We start from the raw sequence: 20,637 nt of genomic DNA, 5'->3' as shown, positions 1-20,637 counted from the left end.
GGCTGCAGGTCTGTTATAGGAACTCCCACTGCAGCCCTCCTGGCCTTGGAGGATCCAGGGCCATGTGAATGCTACCCACCAAACCGGGCATAGACGTCTGTCACAGCCTGGCTCAGTGCCAGGTCAATGAGGCCCCGGCCCAGGCAGAAGTGGGGGAAGATAATAAGCAGCTTCCTCAGCACGGCACTGAACCTGAGCAGTGTCTGAAATACAGAAAAGCAGGACAGTCAGTGATGGAGGCCAAGCTTGGCTGCCCCCTCCTGAGCGGGGTGGGGCTTGGATGCCCTCACGGACCAGCACCAGTGGAGGGCCTGCAGCCAGAGGGGACGTAGCAGCCAGACTGGCTACCGGAGGGATTTGTCAAGCAGATAGGAAGTTTTGGAATACTCACAGGAGGTGCCTCTAGCCGGCAGCCTGCTTGAGGAGCTTTCACTGCAGACTCACTTTGAAAGTACACAGGAACCCTCCAAGGCTTTTGTTAGCAGGAGATGCAGCTGCTGGGAGTGTGGCCCAAGCTCCCTCTCCTTTGGTACAGCTGTGAGCCACGTTGGGGGCTGCGGCTCTGTCACTGGCAATATCTTAGCCTAGCTTGTACCAAACGGGAGACGGGCCCTGAGCATCTTCTAGCTCTGCTTCTCAGCTCCCACAGGACAGCTACAGCTGTCTGCAACTGTCACCAGCAGAAAAGACGGCTGGAGACTTTCCCTGGTGTCTGGGTTGAGTTGTGGGGACTTGTTTTCAGGTGGTAGAAGGTACTTGCTGCCTTAGCCTCAAGTGTCAGTGTCAGGCAGAGGGGACACCGAGGGGGTGAGGCTGACCCACTCTTCCGGCCAATCCCTGCTGCACAACCTCCTTCCTCTCCAGCCTCCGAACTTTTGCTTACGTTACCCCATCTCCTTCTATCTACCCCTCCCCACGGTCCCGCCCCACTACTCCTGGAAGGAACTATGCTCTTTTGCCTCTAGGCCTTTGCACTTGCAGCTTCTATTAACCACTGCTATTAGCTGGAAAGAATGCTCTTTCCCCGCCTGCTCTCTGGCAGATTCCTGCCCTTCTTTAGAAAGCTAGCTCAAATAACCCCTTCTCTCACAAGCCTTTTCAGATTCCCATGGTAAAATATCCGATCCTCTCTTACAGAACTTACCACGTTGCCATGATTAATTATTCTTTTACCTGCCTATTTTCTGCACTAGTCAGTGGTCCCCAAGGAACAGGAACTGGGTCCAAATCCTTTTGATGTCCTTCCTAAACACCTTACACATGATTAGTTCATAGTAGGTACTTCACTGTTTATTAAATGGGATAATAAAATCCTACTTATTCCAGGCCAGGCTCAAACTGAATTCCTCTACCAAGATCCTCTTGACCCCCATAGCCCAGCTCTTTTGGCCCACTCTGGTCTGTAGTGTTTTATCTGTCTTGCTCCTTTGATGTTCTGCCATACACTGTCTTATGGAATGTCACGTACCGTGGTTTATATCAGTTCCTAACTTGGTGCGCAGGTCATTTACTGACTGGAAGGGGAGTTCCTGGGGCCACGCTCGTTTATATCAGCACATCCATCACATGGTGCTTACCTAGTGGATGCCTCTGGGACCTGGGGAGCCTCTTGTGGCATCCTGGGAATTTCTGCAGCATCTGTCTATTCCACAGTTTAGGTGAAAGAAACCAGTTTTTTTTTTTTTTTTATGCAGGGGATGGGGTGCGCTCAGTTAATTGTTGGCTAAGTAAGTGCAGCCCGCAGGAGGGAAGCTGTTTTGAGTTGCTTTAAGCTATTTAATTATTCTGAAGTAACACGCTCTCTTAAGACTTAGTGAGCCGTGGGCCTGTGACACGAACAGCTCCGAAGAGCAGCATTTTCAGTCTTCCGGGATGCTCTGACCATTGGCAGAGTCTGTGTTCTCATCCACCTCCCTGCTGGGGTCTGACTGTGACATGGTACGTGTTTTTATCAGTCATGGGACAGATGGGGTTTTGCTTCTTGTTTAGCAGCCACAGAAAGCCTGACAAGGTCAGGGAAAGAGTCGCTCTCAGGCCATTGGACTGAGTGGTTAGTGCAGGTTTGCTCTGGGTCTTCCCAGCAGGGCCCAGAGGCAGGAGTGGGGACAGGGGCCACAGGGCATCTGTGCAGATGCTCTGGCTGGTACCAACCCTCTCAACTTCAAAGACCTTCTGAGAGAGGGAAAGGCTAGAGAGGTGCTGGGGACACAGGCACACAGGAGAGCCCACCGATCCCTGGGTATGTTCCCAGGACAGTCATGGCCAGGGCTCAGACACAGGGGTCTGGGAGAGGGAGTGTGGAGCAAAGACAACCCTGTAGTCACCACCGCTGTTTTTAGGATTCATTCTTGTCAGTTCTTTCTGGGCAAGGAGAAGTCTGGGGCGTGTGAACGGGACAACTGAACTTCACAGCTCATAAAAATGAGTCACTCAGCACTACAAATTCCTAACCCTAACCTCAGGATTAATTTTCATGCACAATAGTATGTGTTACTCTGTTACAATATATGTAAGAAATTTGGAGAAAGGTTACATATGTATTTGCTTATATGCCTCTAGAACACATAAGAAACTCATATGAAAGGTTGCCTCTGGAGAAGAGAACTAGGTGAGTGGGAAACAGGAGTAGGAAGGAGACTTTTCATTGTATGCCTTTCTGTTCTTTTTAAATTTTGAAATCACATGAATGCATTACCTCTGTGTGTGTGTGTGTGTATAAAACATAACACCCAAAGTCCCCAAGGAAACCTTCTTGAAGAAGTAAGAAGATCTAAAAGCTTAGGATTATGAAAGGTCATTTATAACTTGCAGAAAGGGCTCAGAAAACTATGACACTCAGAGCACACAAATGAACAAGGAGCTTAAAGAAAAAAAGAAAGGAAGGGAAGAAGGGAAGGAGGGAAGGATAAAGGAAGGGAAGAAGCAACATTCATTTATACACTAAGATTGTACAGACACAATGCTTGCCTCTGGCTCTGCTTGACCATCACACTCTCCAGTATCCTAATAATCAAACAAAGAAGCTGAGAAAGTCATGCTTACCCGGTTATTCTCAAATAATTCCAAGATGAAGGTGATGGCACTGCTGTTGATGCCGATGAACAGATTAGCACAAGATAAGGCCACATAGGCTGTGCTGGGGACATCAAACAGGAAGGATGCTGGGTACATCATGGGAATGACTGCCCATCTGTGTGAAATGGCACAACACAGTGGATGGAGTTCCAATTTCCATTCCATCTACTGTACCCCTAGATATAATACATTCCCCTCTCACATGGGGTGGTATGTTTGAACTGGTGAGAGTCCTGGGGAAACCAAAGAGATACTTCTCCCCTTGGTCTTTGCTCTTCATCTTTGAATGGAGATAACAATGCCTTTCCTGACCACCTCTTGGAGTTTTTGTGAGAAGCAAAAGCTGTGAATGTATTTTGTAAATTATAAAGCCTTACATAACATAGGAGTGTTCTTCCCACTCTAGTCTGGCTCAGCAAAGCTGGGCTGAGATCCCAACAGGCTCATAGTTCATTGTAGCTGACGTGTCACAGTCACACTGGTTCCTGAATTCTCTATTTCCAAGAGAGATGAATGGAGACCATTGCTCTGGCAAGACTCTACTGTACCCCCACAGGTAGGGCTAGGTATCATGATCTCCATTTTACAGATGAGGAAACTGAGGCTCAAATGGGGTGAATTACTTGCCCATAGTTACATATATAGTAAGTGGTGGGCCTGGATATAAAGTTGCATGCTCTATAATTCTATTGGATTTAATCCCTGTGTTATCCTCTGGCCCTGACCCAGAGCGGCTTTTCAGGTGCAGTCTCCCATGTGCAAATAACTCTTGGCTGGTACAGGAGACACTGAGATGGATGGACTGGCCACAGATGAATGAGAGCCAGAGCTGAGTGAGGAAGTGGGGAGTGATGGATTCCCAGACTTTGGTCAGGTCACAGTTGGAGTGGAAGAAGATTAAGATTCAAGCCCTGTGGGGCGTCTCCACTGTACCCGAGTGGATGAGTGGACTGAGCTGCAGGAATCCCTCTGAGCGTGGAGTCGGAGACAGAAGCCAGACAGATTCCTGGTCAGCAGCCGCAGACCCTGCTGGGAGCTGGAAGCTGACCTTGGCACTGCAAACCCTGGTTTTCTGTCAGAACTGCAGCCTCCTCCCCTGGCTTCCCTTTGGCAACATTAGCTAATGGCCCACACAACTCACCCATACAGCATGAGCAGTGCAACCAGGGCTGGAAGATTGTCTGAAGAAGTGTAGGCTTTCTTCTGAAACCCGATGAAGACGCCCACCACCAGTGCAGCGCTCACAGTGTAATTCATCTTGAAGAGAGAAGAGGGGAGGGAGGCACTTGACCTCTCTGCACCTCTGCTTCCTGTTCTGCAGAATGAGGGCTGGGCCAGCCTCCTCCAGCACTTATGTTTTGGGATTCTGATTCCATTCATCTAAACATTTCTTGGCTAGCAAACATATGTTAAGTTGTCCTTAGTCCTCCTATCCCATGCCACCCCCACCTCCCTACACAGGAGGGAGGGTACAGTCTGTATCTTTTGAAAGAATGAATTATAAAATTCCACCTGATCTCTCCTTCTGTCCTTCCAATCGATCTCAAAGTCCTGTTGATTCTACTTTCTGAGCATGTCTCCAGAATTCAGAAAAACTTAAAGTATAATCCTTGGCCTCACATCACTTCCTCCCTTCCCTTCGTACAGAATTAAGCCCTAAAGCCAGCAGGCTTGACAGGGAACTGTGGGCAGCCACGGTGGGGGGAGGGGAGAAGTCAGAGTGGTCCCAAGCAGAATGAGAACCTAAGAAGGGTGAGAAGGGCGTCCACGGAGGTGGAGTGCTGTGCGGTGTTGGAGCCCCAGCGGGTCAGGAGGGTGTCTTTACAGGGGGCTGATCTGTTGCGGGATATCAGAGCCAGAGCACATGAGGAGGACCTGCGCCTGGGGGGTGGCTGGAGCAGGGAGAGGAGCGTGGCCACACAGGGGAGAGGGTGAGGGCAGAGATGGGGGACTTATTACACACAGGTGTATTGCTCAGGTAGGTACATGAGTCAGGGGCAACAGAAACCAGTTTCTCACTTGTGGAGAAGGGAGTTAAAAATATGGAAGGACAGAAAACCAGAGGGAGCCTGTGGTGCTGGATTGGAACTAGTGGTTTTAGTGAGTGTTTTGTTCAGTGTATAGATAGATAGAGATGTACAGATGTAAACGTGTGCATGTCTGTGTATATACCTGCATATCTCACCTAGTTCTCTCCACTGAGAAGGCCTGGGACCAGTGAATATATCTAACACCGAGATCTTGGTTTTTGAGGGACATTTTCCCCTGGAAGGAACCAGAGCTCCTTGGGGGAGACAGTTGATTCCAGGGTAGGGCTGTGGGGAGGAACATCTTGCTGGGCAGAGAACTTGGAGGTACTCAACGAACGTGGGGACACAAGTCAAGAGGGCACAGGAGCCAGCTTGAAGGGGCTCCCACTGGCCAGACTGGGGATAATCTGAGCACCAAAATCAGTAAGAATGGTATCAGATTGTAGTCTGTTGATTAACACAGGAACCACAACTCCATACAGGCATAAATAAATACATGAATAAATGGAAAGCTTGATAACAAACAAACAGGATATTTACATAACTTCAAAGTACATCTCTCTAAATTCTTATTAATTATAAGGAAAAAAGTAACTTTACAGTGAAGAAGCTCAGCAGACACCATCTTAATCAAGTGACTGAAGTGACCATCATCAGTAATAGGACAAACTGAAATCAGAAGCTACCTGACAGGATGCAGTGAGCAGGACAGAGCATCCCTTCATGAAACTGCTGCCATGACCCGAATCCAATCATGAGGAAACATCAGGCAAACCAAAATTAATGGACTTTCTGCAAAATAACTGGCCTATGATCTTCAAAAGTGTCAAGTCATGAGTGTCAAGGAAAGACTGAGAACAATCCCAGGCTGAAGGAGACTAAAGAGACAGGACAACTAAAAGCAATGCATGATTCTGAGCTAGATATTTTTCTATAAAAGGCATTATTAGGGCAATTGACGAAACTTGAGTAGGGTCTGAGGATTAGATGGAAGTGATACATCAGTGCTAGTTTCCTGATGTTGACAGTTGCGTTGTGATTGTATAGGGTGAGTCCTCGTTTGTAAGAGGTACACATTGGAGGTGCCGGGGTGTGTATGTGTATGTGTGTATGAAGGGTTATCTTGTTTGGAAGTTACTCTCAAATGGCTGAGGAAAATAGTTTTGAATGGTGTTTACAACGTTTCTGTAAGTTTGTGGTTGTTTCCTAATTTAAAAGAAAAGAAAAACAGATGATATATAAAAAATAAGAACTTACAACATCATATATGCGCTGCATGAATGATATAAACAATGAGTATCTGTTCATTTATTCAACAATGACCCCCAGGCCAGTGTTATCTTTTCGCCACTGGCTAAGGAGGGTGCTTAGCTCCAATACCATAGCTCCTTGAGCTCAGATTCCAGGCCAGCCTTAAAATTCTAGAGCATCAGGAAGCCTGCTGGCATCATAGTCACTGTCTCCAAACCCTTCATTAGGCTGCCAAGTGTCTACTTTGCTAGTATCATCTCTTATTCAGACACCCATTCTGTCCTTCTGTCCACAAATTTCTCCTTAGGCTCAGAGATCTCTGTCTGTAGTCAAGCACACACGTGGGTCAGCCCCAAGTGTTAATTCTATTCCTTGTCTTAAAAAAAAAAAGTAGAAAGCAAAAACCCAGCACTTTAATAGCTTTTCAGTGCAGGTGAGCCTAGCTCCTCTCATGTTTTAAGCACAGGGCCAACTTGGGTGGCTGCAAGGGATGTTCTCATCCAAAGTGAGGTTTATTGGCTCTGACCTCCTCCCCATGTGTTCATAAGTGTTTCCTCATGTAGACAGAAGAGAGGAAGGAAGATTAGTTGGTACTGATGATTTCTGGCTTTATATTGTTAAGTGATGGCTGCTTAGTAAGTTGAGTAAGATATTTGTCATCATTATTAAAAGCCATAGTGGAAACAGTTGTTTGTGTTGGTCTCCATCGTGATATACATTATCATCACCATGAAGTGGAGACTCACGTTAGTCTTAGAATGTTGAGATAAAACAAAACATCTTGTTCCCCAAGACGCCTGGAATAAACTGGAGTTAGTGTCATAACAACTTCCACATTATAACCAGGCCTTCACTGTCAAGTCATTTTGACCCTGTGGCCTGTCGTAAGGTAACCCATCCTGACCCCTCTCTTCCCCCACCAATCCTGATTGTGAGAGAGGTGGTAGTCTGCTGCTGATTTGATAAATAATTTTTTCTTCATGTTCCTCCAAGTGGTAGCTAATCTAATATAGTGAAGTTCTGGTTGGGTAGGCAAAATAAGGCCACTGGATAGGGTTCCCAGATTTAGCAAATAAAAATATAGGATGTCCAATTAAATTTGAATTTCAGACAAACAACCAATAAATTTTTTAGTGTAAGAATGCCATATTTGCGGGGGGCGATTAGGATATACTTATACTAAAAATTGTTCATTGTTTTATCTGAAATTTAAATTGAACTGGGTGCCCCTTATTTATCTGGCAACTCTACCACAGAGCAGTTTCCAGTTTACCCCTTTGAGGGTGGGGTGGGGCCTAACAAGAGGATGTAGGGTGAAGGGCCTCTTGATATCATCTCTTCAGCTCCCGGTTATTCTCAGGAAGGCCAGCCTCAGTGCTGCAGAGCAGTGATTATTTGGTGCGTCAGAAGGCCCCTTGTGCAGGGCCTACAGAGTTCCCACTCAGCAGTTGCTAAGCTGTGCCCTGCATCTTTCCCCAGCTTGGGCGCTGGGCACATCACCTTCCAGCAGCCCTGGCCGTAAGAGAGCCCCACCCTGCCACGTCCCTTCAGTCAGAGCACACACAAACGCCCACCCACCATGGGCCCAGGGTGGTGAGGGAGGTGCTAGGTCCTGATACTTACGATGTCCCAGAGGAAGTTGGTCAGCCAGTAGGTGGTGGGGCTCACCCCACTGACAAACTGGAGGTGCTTAGCTTTGTTCACCCTCTCCTGGATCAAATAAAGGACAAAGCTGGCAGGGACGAAGGACATGGCAAAAATCACACAGATGGCCACCACAGCATCCACAGAAGTGGTGAGCCTGCAGAAGGACGGGAGACAGAGGGAGAGAGGTGAAGGAGGAGCAGAAGCAGGAGAAGAACAAAGTTAGGCTCTCGGAAGCCCTCACCGATGCCAGGGAGCCGCCTCCAGAATGCCCTTCCCCAGCCTGAAGCTCGTCATCTCACTCAACTGTGTAAATCAAACTGGGTCAAGCGTAAATGGATATTTGTGCATTTCCTGTTCTAGGTTAATGTTGAATATCAAGGTTAATATCAAATATTGTCCCCTGTTAATATAAAACTCTAGATACATTTTCTTTTTATTACATTTTCTAATTATTTGTTGATTGTATATAGAAACGGATTTTTACATTAATCTCATGCACTGCAATGCTCTTATTAGTTCTAATAATTTGTCTATAAATACTCTTGAATTTTTATGTAGATAGTTATAGCGTCTGTGAAAAGAAAGAAATTTTTAAAAGAAAAATTTATCTTTAATTTATTTAAATTATCTTGTTAAATCATGCTTTCAAGAAACATCATAACATAGGGAAATGTTACGTTATAACATAAATTTAAGTAAAAAGGGAACAGGCTGATTTTACAGGATCTTGGCTCTATTCACCCTTTCCCAGATCAGATAGAAAGCATCTGGCTAAGGGGGAAAGTGTGGGCTGAAATCCAACCCGACCTTCACATACAAGCCATGAACTCTGGTGTAAGCCAGCGCCTGCCTTGAGAAAGGAGCACCTTTTACTAATTCCCACAAAGGCACCATATGTGCTAGTCGCTGCCCTGTTAAAATTACATATAGCTTGATCCACACACACACTAAGATTAGAACAAATTACTGGAAGGAAACACCCAAAAATGTTTAGAGGAAACACCCTAAACTGTGTTGGGTTATAAATACTAAGTTCTTAAAACTCTATTCTATAAACTTTATTTAATGAACATATACTATGTTATATACTATTTTTATAGTCACAAAAGACTCCTCTCTCATATTTCATATTCAAGAGGCTTGGCAGGAGGTATAGAAACTTGGGCTAAGTGGGAATGGACATAGACTCCTTTTCCTCAGTCTAGGGCCTCAGAGGGTGTCCTGAGGAAGGTCCCATGGACCCAGGACCCACCCAAGTTTAGCCATGACCCTGGGCACGTTCAGGGCACTTGGGGTATATTGGGTCCCCTAATTGCCTTCCAGAAGGAGTTTGCTCTAACAAAGGCATTCTCACCAAATGTAGGCCTCGAATAAAGCAAACATGCTACAAATTGCAAAAGAGTGAGGTTTTTACTGCTTGAAGCTGAGCCTAGGCTTTAGGAAGGTAAGGATCTGTCGACATGCCCAAAGCCTGACTGTCTGGGGGAAATTACCGGCATCTAAGATAATTACTACTGGGGCGATGAAAGATTTACTGAACTTCCCAGTTCCTGGCAATCATTTTGCATACTGGAAAGGAGAGTATTTGTGTAAGCTCCAGGAGCAATGTGTTATCAAGAGCCAAAAGGGAACGGAACCAAACATATGCTCATTTTCCAAATAAATATGAGGAGAAAGAATGGCCAAGCAGTTTGGCACACGAAGTCTTATGCTCGTGTGTGCGTGTGATTAAACAAGCTTGCCATCCAGCCCAGCAGCTTCTGCTGGTGAAAATCTTCTTGGGGTGTTTAGAGCGGAGAAGGTGACAAGAAAGCTGTGAGGCCGGGGCCACAGTAGCTTACACTGTAATTTCGGAGAGCTGCTCCTTGGTCAGGTTCAGGGGCTGGCTTACAACGGTGATGCCATACTCTTCGGGGTCCCCATCCTCATGCAGGCTGGCCCGTAAGATGGCGTTGTGGGCCACGTTGAGGAAGCTGACCAGGGCATGCCAGCCTTTGTTGTTAAACCACACCTAGAGGGCAGAGATGTGGCTTTGTTAGGCTCTGCTACTACATAGGAGACTCTGCACTAACAGCAGCTGTTTAAAGAAAAAATGAGCCGCAGGAAAAAGAATGTGAGAGGGAGGAAGGTTTTGGCTGCTGGGAGACATTCCATGCCAGATTTAAACAGGAGGAGGGATGGAATTTAATTAAGCTGGGAAAATAAAAATAAAACAACCGGCTCACATGAGTTTTTAGCTCTAGGGCAGATTGTGCAGGGCCGATACCTTAATGTTGTCTTCAGTTTCTAGATGTTTAAGGAAAGCAGACATTTCTTTAGAGGCTTCTCTGGTGATAGGGCCCTGGAAAACCATAATAAACAACCAAGAGGTTTTTTTTTTCCCCCTTCCCTTAGCACTCATGATCATTTCTATTTCATGATAACTGGCAAGTTGAAAGTCCTACGAAATCTCCAGCTGGTTTACATACCCCGCTCACATTCATTAACTGGCCAAGGTTACTTAAAAATCCAACAAGGGCTTCTCCAGTGATGGGGGGAGCCGGGAGCTTTCCTCCAATGGAAATTCCTCCGTACCTGACAAGGGAACAAGAAGTTCTCAGACCTGTGCCATGAACCATGTGTGTGTGCCTCATGGTTGCTGTAGCTCTCAGTTTCTGTAGGAAAGTGTGTATTTTTGCAGGAATTGTCTGGCCCATTGGGAAACATAGCTCCCCTTTACAAACCAGCTTTAACATCTTCCTCACTGCCTCCAGGACTGACCCCTTCTGACCCTGGTGTCTGCGCACCTCTCCAACCTCACCCCTCCTCAAGCCTTCCCTCCAGTGGCCCATTCCAGCCATGCAATCATTTCCAGAGCTCCCAGTGGTCCAGGCTGCCTCTGTGTCTCTCTGCCTTCGCAGGGCTCCCAGTTTCCCCGGGTGCCTTTCCAGCTCATCCGTCCTGTGTCATCTTCTCTTTGAGGTCTTCCCTGACTTTCTCCCACCCCTACCAGTGGTTCTTTTTCTGTGCTGCTTCTGTACTTTGCAGGTACTTCTGGTGTGCTGGACTCATCGAAACTGGTCCAATCCCGCCGTGCCTCTCTTGGTGCCTCTCACCCACCCCTGCCTTGACTCCTGCTCTAGTCCTTAACTAGATCCTAGCCTTGGGTCTCTCCCACTCTAACCCATCTTCCACACTGCTCTGGAAGTCTTCAGTAACGGTGCTCAAACACTGGCCTGGGCGTGTCACTCTCTGGCTTAAAGCCCTTCAATGGCAGCATAAAAGCCAAACTTCTCAACAAACAAAATTAATTTGCTGGATAGGCAAGGCAGAGGAGAACTTTATTTCTCAGGGACTCAACTTGTCCCCCCGCCTTTCTGCTTCAGCTGAGGCCCCTCACTTCCCTCTCAGGAACAATTCTAAAAGCTGAATTTCACTTTTATGGTCTAGAATTTGCCCAGGAAATCAAGTCAACATCAGCTCTGCACTCATTCTAGAGGTCCTGTTCCTGAGGGAGCCCGGGAGGCAGGCTCACTCCTAGACCATCCCTAGAGGATTCTCAACCTTGGGGACCGTGTGAACCTTCGGGATGCCTCAGGAACGGGTGAGGCTGGGGCTGGGCCAGACGCCCTGAGGCTTAAAAGGAATGGGCCAAGGGGTGCCAGGGCTTAGGTTACATGTGCTCTTGTTCTAAACTGTTAGTTGCTCGGAGGTTTTAGAACCCTCCTGGAGTGAGAGTGCTCTGGAACTCCTCTTCAGGGAGCATCACCTCTCATTTACGCCCTCCAAGGAGATCTACTGCTGAGCATCTCTGGGCCCAGGGTGTGTACAGCCATGCATCCTCCAGGCATGTCTTATGAGCTCCTGAGCACATGCAGAACAGCTCAGCCACATGGCTTTGAGGTGGGGCTTTTTTATGTGCAGTGACTTTAAATAGATCACTCTGAGATTTTAATTTCTTACAAAAATAATTTCTTACCTCTGTTCATTGACCCAGTATTTGCTCTTCAAACTGAAAGCCAAAACAAATCATACAATGAATACAACAAGTATGCAGTAGTGTTAACTTTCTTCCCCAAACGCTCACTGGGGTCTCCCAGTCTTCAGGGATATTTTTTGCATTTCCTGATGTCCAAGCAATGTGGAAAGCTCCCAGGCCAGGGGCCGAGCCTGAATAAATATGTGGAGAAAGGACTGATCTTTTCCAGTCCTGGCTGTGCAAGTCACATCCTGCCTGTCCAAGTCACATCCTGCCTACAGGGCTTTCTGGGTGGCCCTGTTGTAAGGTCACCTGTCAGATGATCTGGACCCAGAAAATATGGCAGCCCTCCCCTCTTCCACCCTGTAAGAACGAGACTTTCATAATCACCTGCACACTTGGAGGAAGTTCTGAATTACTCCTAGCCCAAAGTTAAGAGACTGACTTCCAGTCAATCAGGGGCAAAATTACAAGATAGGAAACACGCAGACACCAACTCTAGTACTCATAGTTCAGCCCCATGAACTATCATTGTCATTAAGCACAAAATCCAAAATTCCACACTGCAGATTTGCTGCTGAGAACAAAGTTTGGGATGGTCGTTGCTTACTGCACTACTGAATAGATTCTATGCACCCTGTTTTTATTTTGTGCTTGGATGCCGTCCTTCATTTTGCTGACTGCTGGCTTGGCACCGCCTCCTCAGCAGCTGCTTTCACCGTCTGCAATGTGCTGTAGTTAGCTGAGTCCGTTTATCCCTTGTTGAGGGACTGGAGGGAAAGCAACTGTAAATACTACTAAAATTAGACAGTATGCTTCATTTTAAAGTTCCAGAGAACATGGGGCCCAGATCAGGGTCCCCTATAATCCTCTCTCCATAGCATGCTCTTGTCATGCTGCTTGCTCTGATGGGACTGCTGAAGCAGTCCCGGGGTGGGGCTTGTGAGAACAGTTGCAGAGCTGCATTTGAAAGGGCAGTGATACAGATGATAATTCACAGTTAAGAGTGTGACAGGTGCAGTTAACCTGGACAACCTGTGGGCTCATGCAGACTATCCCACTGCCTCTCTCTTATCTTGGTCTAATTGTTTCCTTTCTCCTTTTTGCTTCTTACTTTTCCCTCTTGCTTCTCTCTTTGTCTCTACCATTTCCCCTTACTCGCCTTCCTCCCTTCAAACTTCACCTCTGTTTTTTAACTAATTAAAATATGAGGCACCTCTGTTTTTTAACTAATTAAAATATGAGGCACCTCTGTTTTTTAACTAATTAAAATATGAGGCACCTCTGTTTTTTAACTAATTAAAATATGAGGTTGTATTTTGGACAAATTCTATACTTTCTTATTTTACTTGTAATAGTGCATGGCTTAAACGTTAACTGTTTGTCCTAAACAAAATCAAAAACAAAGCAAGATTAATCATAAGTTGCATTCGACTTGTATATGCTTCTATTGCTTTTTCTATTGGATGAGGCTCTCAAATTAGGAAAAAGAAAAAATTCCACTGCCCTGATTGTTGATAAATCATGAGAGGAAATTATCTTCTGTCCCTACTTAATATTTCCCACAGGGAGCCAGGATGAAAAGTATAGAAAGGTCTCTTCTTACCTGCTTCGTATAAGAGCAGGATACGTTTTTACCAAGAAGTCGGAGATATTCCTGTCTGTAAGGTCCTGTAGAATTTCAGTGCTGCGCTGTGTTCTCTGAGGCAATGAGATATCTGCATTAATTACTTCAGAATTTGAGGTGAAACTTCTTGTTCTTTTCCAAAAATTATTTATAGACTCAGCTACTGGGAAAATACTAAGTAAAGCACTGGCATCTCCCCAGTTCCCATAGCAACGATGTGGGAGTCACCTTCGAACCCTCTCTTTTCTTTATTCCACTGATGACACAGGACAGTTCTCACTTCAAAATAAATCTCCAGTCCATCAGCATCTCTCCAGTTCTACCACTATCACCCTAAACCAAGCCTCCACCTACACATCACCTGGACCTCTACAGACACTTCCAAACCGGTCTCTGGTTCCACCGTGGCCCTGCACAATCCATTCTCCATTCATTAGCCAGACTGAGCTTAACGGTATCAATCAGAACATCCCATTTGCCTTGCTTACCACACTCCAGTAAACCCCAGGATCAGATCCAAATTCATTACCGAGGCTGAGCTCACCTGCTGCTACCCACCCCCACTGCCCACCTCTCCACTTCTTCTCCTTGTTTCTCAAATGCACACCTCTCATTCCGGCTGTAGTTTTGCACTTGGCAGCAGCTCCCTCTGCCTGGAATGTTCTCCCTGGACAACCTCTCATGGCTAACTTGTCATCGTTCAAATCTCAGCCCAAAGTTTACTCCTCAGAGAAGCATTTTCTATTTCTAGTCACATACTGTAGTATTGTCTCCACATCTTCGTCTCTCCCTGAAATTTTCTTTCCAATTAATCTGTTTACTTGCTTTCATCTGTTACCCCCTTTTGGATACAAATTCTGTGAGAGCCAGGACTTTTTCTGACTTGTTAGCTATTGTGTCCCCAGCACCCAGAATAGTACCTGGCATATAGCTGGCACCATAAATTGTGACATGAATGAAAGAATTCAAACAGTGCATTACAATTTACAAATCACTTTCAAAATACATCTAGAAGAACTCTGAGTTAATCAAAAGATTTTAGAGAATGCAAAAGTGCATGAGCCCTGGAGTGATTCTGTCCTGCGCGACTGTTCCCTGGAACAGTAGTCTTTTATCTCCGTCCGCCTTCTCTCCCACCTAAGTGCATGCCACCAACCCATGGAAGATTCGATGGACATGGACATGAGCCCTCTGAGGCCCCGGAACTATCTTTTCGGTTGTGAACTGAAGGCCAACAAAGATGATCACTTTAAGGTGGATAATGATGAAAGTGAGCACCAGTTATCTTTAAGAACGGTCAGCTTAGGGGCTGGCGCAAAGGATGAATTGCACATTGTCAAAGCAGAGGCGATGAGTTATGAAGGCAGTCCAATTAAAGTAACACTGGCAACTCTGAAAATGTCTGTGCAGCCAACAGTTTCCCTTGGGGGCTCTGAAATAACACCACCTGTGGTCTTACGGTTGAAGTGTGGCTCAGGGCCCGTGCATATTAGTGGACAGCACTTAGTAGCTGTGGAGGAAGATGCAGAGTCAGAAGATGAAGAGGAGGGGGATGTGACACTCCTCTAAGTATGTCTGGAAAGCGTTCTGCCCCTGGAAGTGGTAGCAAGGTTCCACAGAAAAAAGTAAAACTTGCTGCTGATGAAGATGAAGATGATCATGAAGACGACGATGATGATGATGAAGATGATGATGACTTTGATGATGAGGAAGCTGAAGAAAAAGCTCCAGTAAAGAAATCTGTACGAGATATTCCAGCCAAAAATGCACAAAAATCAAACCAGAATGGAAAAGACTCAAGACCATCAACACCAAGATCAAAAGGTCAAGAATCCTTCAAAAAACAGGAAAAAACTTCTAAAACACCGAAAGGACCTAGCTCTGTAGAAGACATTGAAGCAAAAATGCAAGCAAGTATAGAAAAAGAGCCTTGAACAATCCTGGGCACTACTGGTAAATTAAGCCCAAAGATGGGGAGAGAGGAAAAGGAGAGACAAATATAGTGCAAACTGAGTATCATCAACAATCCAGACTGAAGTCTTCTATTTTAATCTCAATCTCCTTTCCTGATTTGCCCCCTTCCAGGCTGGAAGCAATCTCTTGATCTCCTAAAACACTTTCTTTTGACTGCTGTGATTCAGTGAACCTTATACTTTGCTTTCTATTACTTGTGGATTTGCCTCACCTCTTTGACCATGTTTTAATCACCTTTGTATCTCCCTAGCTGCTCAATAAATATTTGAATCAAAAAAAAAAGTGCATGAGTTTGGCCACCAGGTGGCAATATCACTTTAAATTTGGGAATACATAGCGTTTAGCTTCTGGTGAATCATGAACCTGCGGTATCAAGGGTGCCACCCAGAGGCAGCCGAGGAAATTTCTGGCAGTGTTACACCACCATCATCACACTATTCTTTTCATTTTTCGTCGTTTCTGTCTTTCCCGCCCCTTTCTCATTTTACTCCCTTCTTCAGTTCACTTTCTTCACCTTGTTCCTCTCTAACACTAGGAGGAGAACTGGCATCTCCTGAATGCTTACTGTGTGCCAGGCACAGTGTTAAATGCTCTACATTATCTCCCTTAATCCTTATATCCTGTGAAAGAAGAATTGTTGCCTTAATTTATAGACAGAGAAACTGAGGTTCAGAAAGGTTAGCTAACATGCACCAGGTTAGAACTTGCAGGTGGTTGACCTAGGATTTGAATCTGCATCTGTCTGACTCCATAGCCTTGCTCTTTTCACTCCGTCACCTGCTTCTCAAGCTGAAAATGGCACCCAGGTGAACTGCCAGGCTCCCCTGGTGGAATCTAGGCTGGAACAATGGCTGGTGCCTGGGAATTTATGACAAAATATTTTCTAAAAGTTCTGTCAAATGAGATCCTCCTACAACTTTATCTCTGTGTATTCCAGAAGTCAGGGATGGAGCACCTCCCCCTCAGGACCCAACACCATTCAAAGAATGTTAGAACAGGAAGGGACCCTAGAGAAGACCACAATCCACCACCCCATTTTCCAGATGAGGACAATTTACCATCTCTGAAGCAAACCCATACTCTCTGGTCTTATTCCAGGAAAATGGGGGAGTGTGTGTGAGTGAGTGTGGTGAGTGGGTGTGAATATAAGTGTGTGTGTATGTGTGAAAGAGAGAGAGACACTCACACACACACAGAGCAGCTTCTGTGCAGATGCCTGATGCAGATGCTCCCAAGAGAAGCATGAATGATAGTGAGGAGAGGCAGGAGTGATAGAAAATCACAGATACTGATTTGCTTTTTACCAGACTTTGGCTAAAAGTCTTTTACATTTTTTCCTCAGGGACCAAGGACTAACCACTGAAAATACATTTCCAAGTGAGGCAGTGAGCCTTAAAGTCAGGATTCACTGAGGAATGATTCCCCTCACAGCTATGCTTGGCCTTTCCTCCCTGTTCCAGCCAAGGGCTCACTACACAGGGTCACAGCCTCGGTGCCCTGCCACTGGATGTATTTGAGTAGAAGCAGCCACACGGGGCCTCCGCAAACCCAACAGAAGCAAAGCTTCCTCTGGGGTACCGAGAATTGGGACAATCCCCTGAGTCCCTCTTTTGGGATCCCTGTGATGCTGTAGTAGCTGGGTTATGATTCAAAGGGAAAATATATTGCTTGAGAAATAGAAAGGTACATGCTTTTAGCATAAAAAAGGGAAAGGTAGGATGTTCATAAACACGGAATCATTTATATACAAGCCAGCAACTGTGACGGACGCTGTGGCAAAATTTAGTTGTCCCCCATTATTGCTCTGCCCTCTGCCGTTTGCCATAGGAATAGACTTTTTTGCTGGGTACAAGGACACCCAGAATAAAGACGATAGTTCCCAGTCTCCCGTGATGTTCCGTTCTGGCCAATGATGTACACATGAAAGTGTCTCTGTGGTAGCTTCTGGAAATCTTCCTTTAAAGATAGTGTATTCACACACTTTGCCCTCCCTTTTTCTTCATCCCTTCTTCCATCTGCTGTCTGGAAAGTAGATTTTGCCATCTTGGCCAAGGAGGTTGAGACTTGTTTACCAGAAAGGAGGGAGCGACAAAACAGAACGCCATGGACCACCCACATAAACTTTTACATGAGAAAGAAACGAGTTGTGTCATATTTTATCCACTGTTAGTTTGAGGTTGTCATCAATTGAGTTGAAACTATTTCTAACTAATAGTTCCTTTATCTCATTGAATTCTCATAATAATGCTGAGAAATAAGTGCAGTTATCCCCAATTTATAGGTGAAGAAATTAAGGCTCAGAGAGGCCAAGTAACCCACCCGTGCCTCTCTGATGCCAGGGCCGGTGCTCGCCCCACCTGCCACACTGCCTCATGGGGAGTCGTTCATTCATTGGCAAATCATGAGAGAGGACCACGTAGGACCCAGCTCTGTGCAAGTCAGCTGGCAGTCCCGTTATCAACCTGAGACAAGGTGAGACTTCTCCGGCCCCATTCACTGTCTCTGAAACCCCTGGAGCGGTTTACTGTGATACATTATGGCATTCAGAACTCCTGAGACAGGAGGCTGCTCAGAGCCAAGACTGTTGTTATCCCTGCAAAACACAGGTTGCTAGCTGTGTGTGTGTGGGGGGGGGGGTATGCATGTTAATTACACAGCACATGGAGAGTTTCTTAATTAAAATTGTTAGTAAGTGTGCATTTGAAGGGACACTACAACCCTGTTGATAACAGAAAAACTGAAAGCCCACATGTCCAACAATGAGAGAGTAGTTAAATAAATTAAAGTAAATCCAAACAGTAGGATAGCGTGCAGGTATTAAAAACGATAATGTAGATGTATATTTATTGACATGGCCATATGTTCATGATACGTTGTTAAGTGAAAATAGCAGGTTTCAGGACAGCATTTTGAATATAACACTGTTTGAATGGATAAAAACTAAATGTTATTGGTGGTTATCACCAAGTGATAGGGTAAATTTTTTTTGTTCTGACTTGTCTGTATTTTCTAATTTTTCTATAGCGATCATGCCTGATGTGTAATTTTCTCAAAACTTAAAGATATTTTCTTACTAGATTGAAAGGGGAGTGTTTGGTGGAAATGAAGCTTTTGGTCAGTGGCTTCCTCCAGGCGGTAAGGGCCTGGAGCCTCATTTAGTCCTTCACTCAGCTGTCAGTTTGAAACGTTAGTTGGCTAGAAACTCAGGAGGCGCAATGGCTGTGGTCACAGGCAGGTTCAGGGCCCTAGCAGCCCCTGGAGGGGGAGGTACCTGAGGTGGCGGGAGCCCCCCTGCGCCCTCAGGGCACTCGGGGAGCATGGTGAGCTTCTCTCTGGTGCTGCACGTGCAGGAAGGCGAGGGGTTGTCTGCTGTCCATATCTGCTTCTGGAGCAGGTGGGTGACATCCGGGGACACAGAGGGAGTCTTCCAGGGGGTTGAATTGCCACAGGGGAACGCCCTCATGGAAGACAAGAACATATTCCATAATCAGCTTCAAGGTTGATAAGAATTCCTCAAAATGAGAAATAGTACCCAACCCTCTCCTTCTGAGCCTTTCCTCCTCCTCAGACCCATGCGTTTTCTTCTACTCTTGGAGGGTGGTTTCCGCTCAAGAAAAAATCAAGACTAGAATTTTATTGATTCACTAGACGTGGGTGGGGCTGGGAAAAATTATCTAGCTTGTGGATGGCTTAATCTCCCTTTTATCTGCTGGCAGCTCTCACTGTTTAGAGAACAAATACAAGAGGTTTTGAAATTAATCTATTTTGGTCCGTATCAATAACTCTGATAAAGACTGGATGAGAGAAGCAGTTAAAATTACATTGAACGTTTTGAATTCTTGGTGGATTTCAACTGCCCTCTAGAACTCTCTTCTCCACACTTAAATAACTGAAAGTTGGCCATATATGTAACTAATGCCATTCTAGGTCCAATCACACAAGGGCACATCCCCCATCTCCGCCCCTTCTCCGTTCAGATTCCTTTCAAATAAGTTGTGAGTAGCATATGTCAACTCAGTATGGTACTTTTATATCGAGAACTACAGAAGTACAGAGTTGTCCTGTGGTGCAGGGGCTTCCTGAGGGGTAGTGAACACCCTTGCATACAGGTGTTGATGGAGAGGCCGGGTGAGCGCTGCTCAGGGGTATGGTAGTGTTCGTGTAACACAGAGCAGGACCCACCATCAGGGTCTCCCAGGGCAGCTGCTGGTGTTAGGGCAGGGGTGCGCAGGGACTTACGGAAGCCACTCTTCCTTCAGGCAGCGGTTGCCAAAGCCTGGCTTATTCACGAGGACGTCTGCAAGTACCACGAGCCGCTCGCTGTCTGGCTGGTCCATGCTAGACAGAGTGAGAGGGGCTTACTCGATGGGCATGTGACTGGGACAGAGGGACAAAGCAGCCAACATGCAACTCAGCAAATGTCTGTTGAATGGCTACTACATGCCAGGCATGTAAACAAGGCAAAGGATGCTGCCTTGAGGTGGCTATAGGTCTCCTGAGAAGGGGGGTAGGCTATCTGAACACACCAGTGGTCTGATTCCATATCATGTCTGCACTTCAAAAAATGGAGCTTCAACCCACTCCCCCAACCTTTGCTTTCTCTTTCCTTCCTCCTGGCAGTCTTGCGTGTCCACTTGGGGGTCACCTTTCCCGAGTGGCAGACACATTAATTTCCTTTCTGAGGGCAGCCTGAGGACCACTATCACGCTGGTGACTGTCCCAGAGAGTGGGAAGGTCAGGGCCGCACCAAGCAGCAGGTGACCCAGGAGCGCCACAACCCAAGGAGGTGGATGATGACATCTGAGGATGAGTCTACGCACCTGAAGAAGGTGTACTGCTGCCCATACATCCAGGGGTGAAGGGTCAAAGCAGGGTATTCGCCGAAAGGAGGGATGATGAGGGAAAGCATCAGAGCCAGAAACACAAAAGTGGCCGGGAGCACAATCTGTGGGAAAATACACATGGTAACTGGGGCTGTGGTATGTGGTATGTTACACACACACACACACACACGTGCACATGCACACGCGTGCACACACACACACACACACTCTTTTAACATTTATCCAGCAGCC

The 20,637-nt window shown here is 46.1% G+C and overlaps 1 protein-coding gene and 1 pseudogene across 2 annotated transcripts in view; one reads left to right on the top strand and one right to left on the bottom strand.

Moving 5' to 3' along the window:
- Positions 1-20,637, bottom strand: part of ABCA4 (ATP binding cassette subfamily A member 4) — a 126,747-nt gene that overhangs the window by 17,654 nt on the left and 88,456 nt on the right. Inside the window, exons 28-39 of the mRNA XM_082409722.1 lie at positions 20,383-20,507; positions 19,802-19,900; positions 18,834-19,020; positions 13,568-13,662; positions 11,962-11,994; positions 10,472-10,577; positions 10,270-10,344; positions 9,845-10,014; positions 7,980-8,157; positions 4,217-4,332; positions 3,043-3,190; positions 80-203 (exon numbers count right to left, since the gene is read on the bottom strand). Coding sequence (XP_082265848.1) covers positions 80-203; positions 3,043-3,190; positions 4,217-4,332; positions 7,980-8,157; positions 9,845-10,014; positions 10,270-10,344; positions 10,472-10,577; positions 11,962-11,994; positions 13,568-13,662; positions 18,834-19,020; positions 19,802-19,900; positions 20,383-20,507 — 1,456 coding nt within the window. The remainder of the gene's footprint in view (positions 1-79; positions 204-3,042; positions 3,191-4,216; positions 4,333-7,979; positions 8,158-9,844; positions 10,015-10,269; positions 10,345-10,471; positions 10,578-11,961; positions 11,995-13,567; positions 13,663-18,833; positions 19,021-19,801; positions 19,901-20,382; positions 20,508-20,637) is intronic.
- On the top strand, positions 14,643-15,844 carry LOC309668507 (nucleophosmin pseudogene; annotated as a pseudogene). Its single transcript has one exon. The product of its transcript is annotated as a nucleophosmin pseudogene (transcript).

This window comes from Balaenoptera physalus (genome assembly GCF_965194825.1).
Source record: "Balaenoptera physalus genome assembly, chromosome: 1".
In the NCBI taxonomy this organism is placed as follows: domain Eukaryota; kingdom Metazoa; phylum Chordata; class Mammalia; order Artiodactyla; family Balaenopteridae; genus Balaenoptera; species Balaenoptera physalus.
Note: the sequence above shows the minus strand (reverse complement) of the source record. Positions and strands in the feature narration are given on the sequence as shown.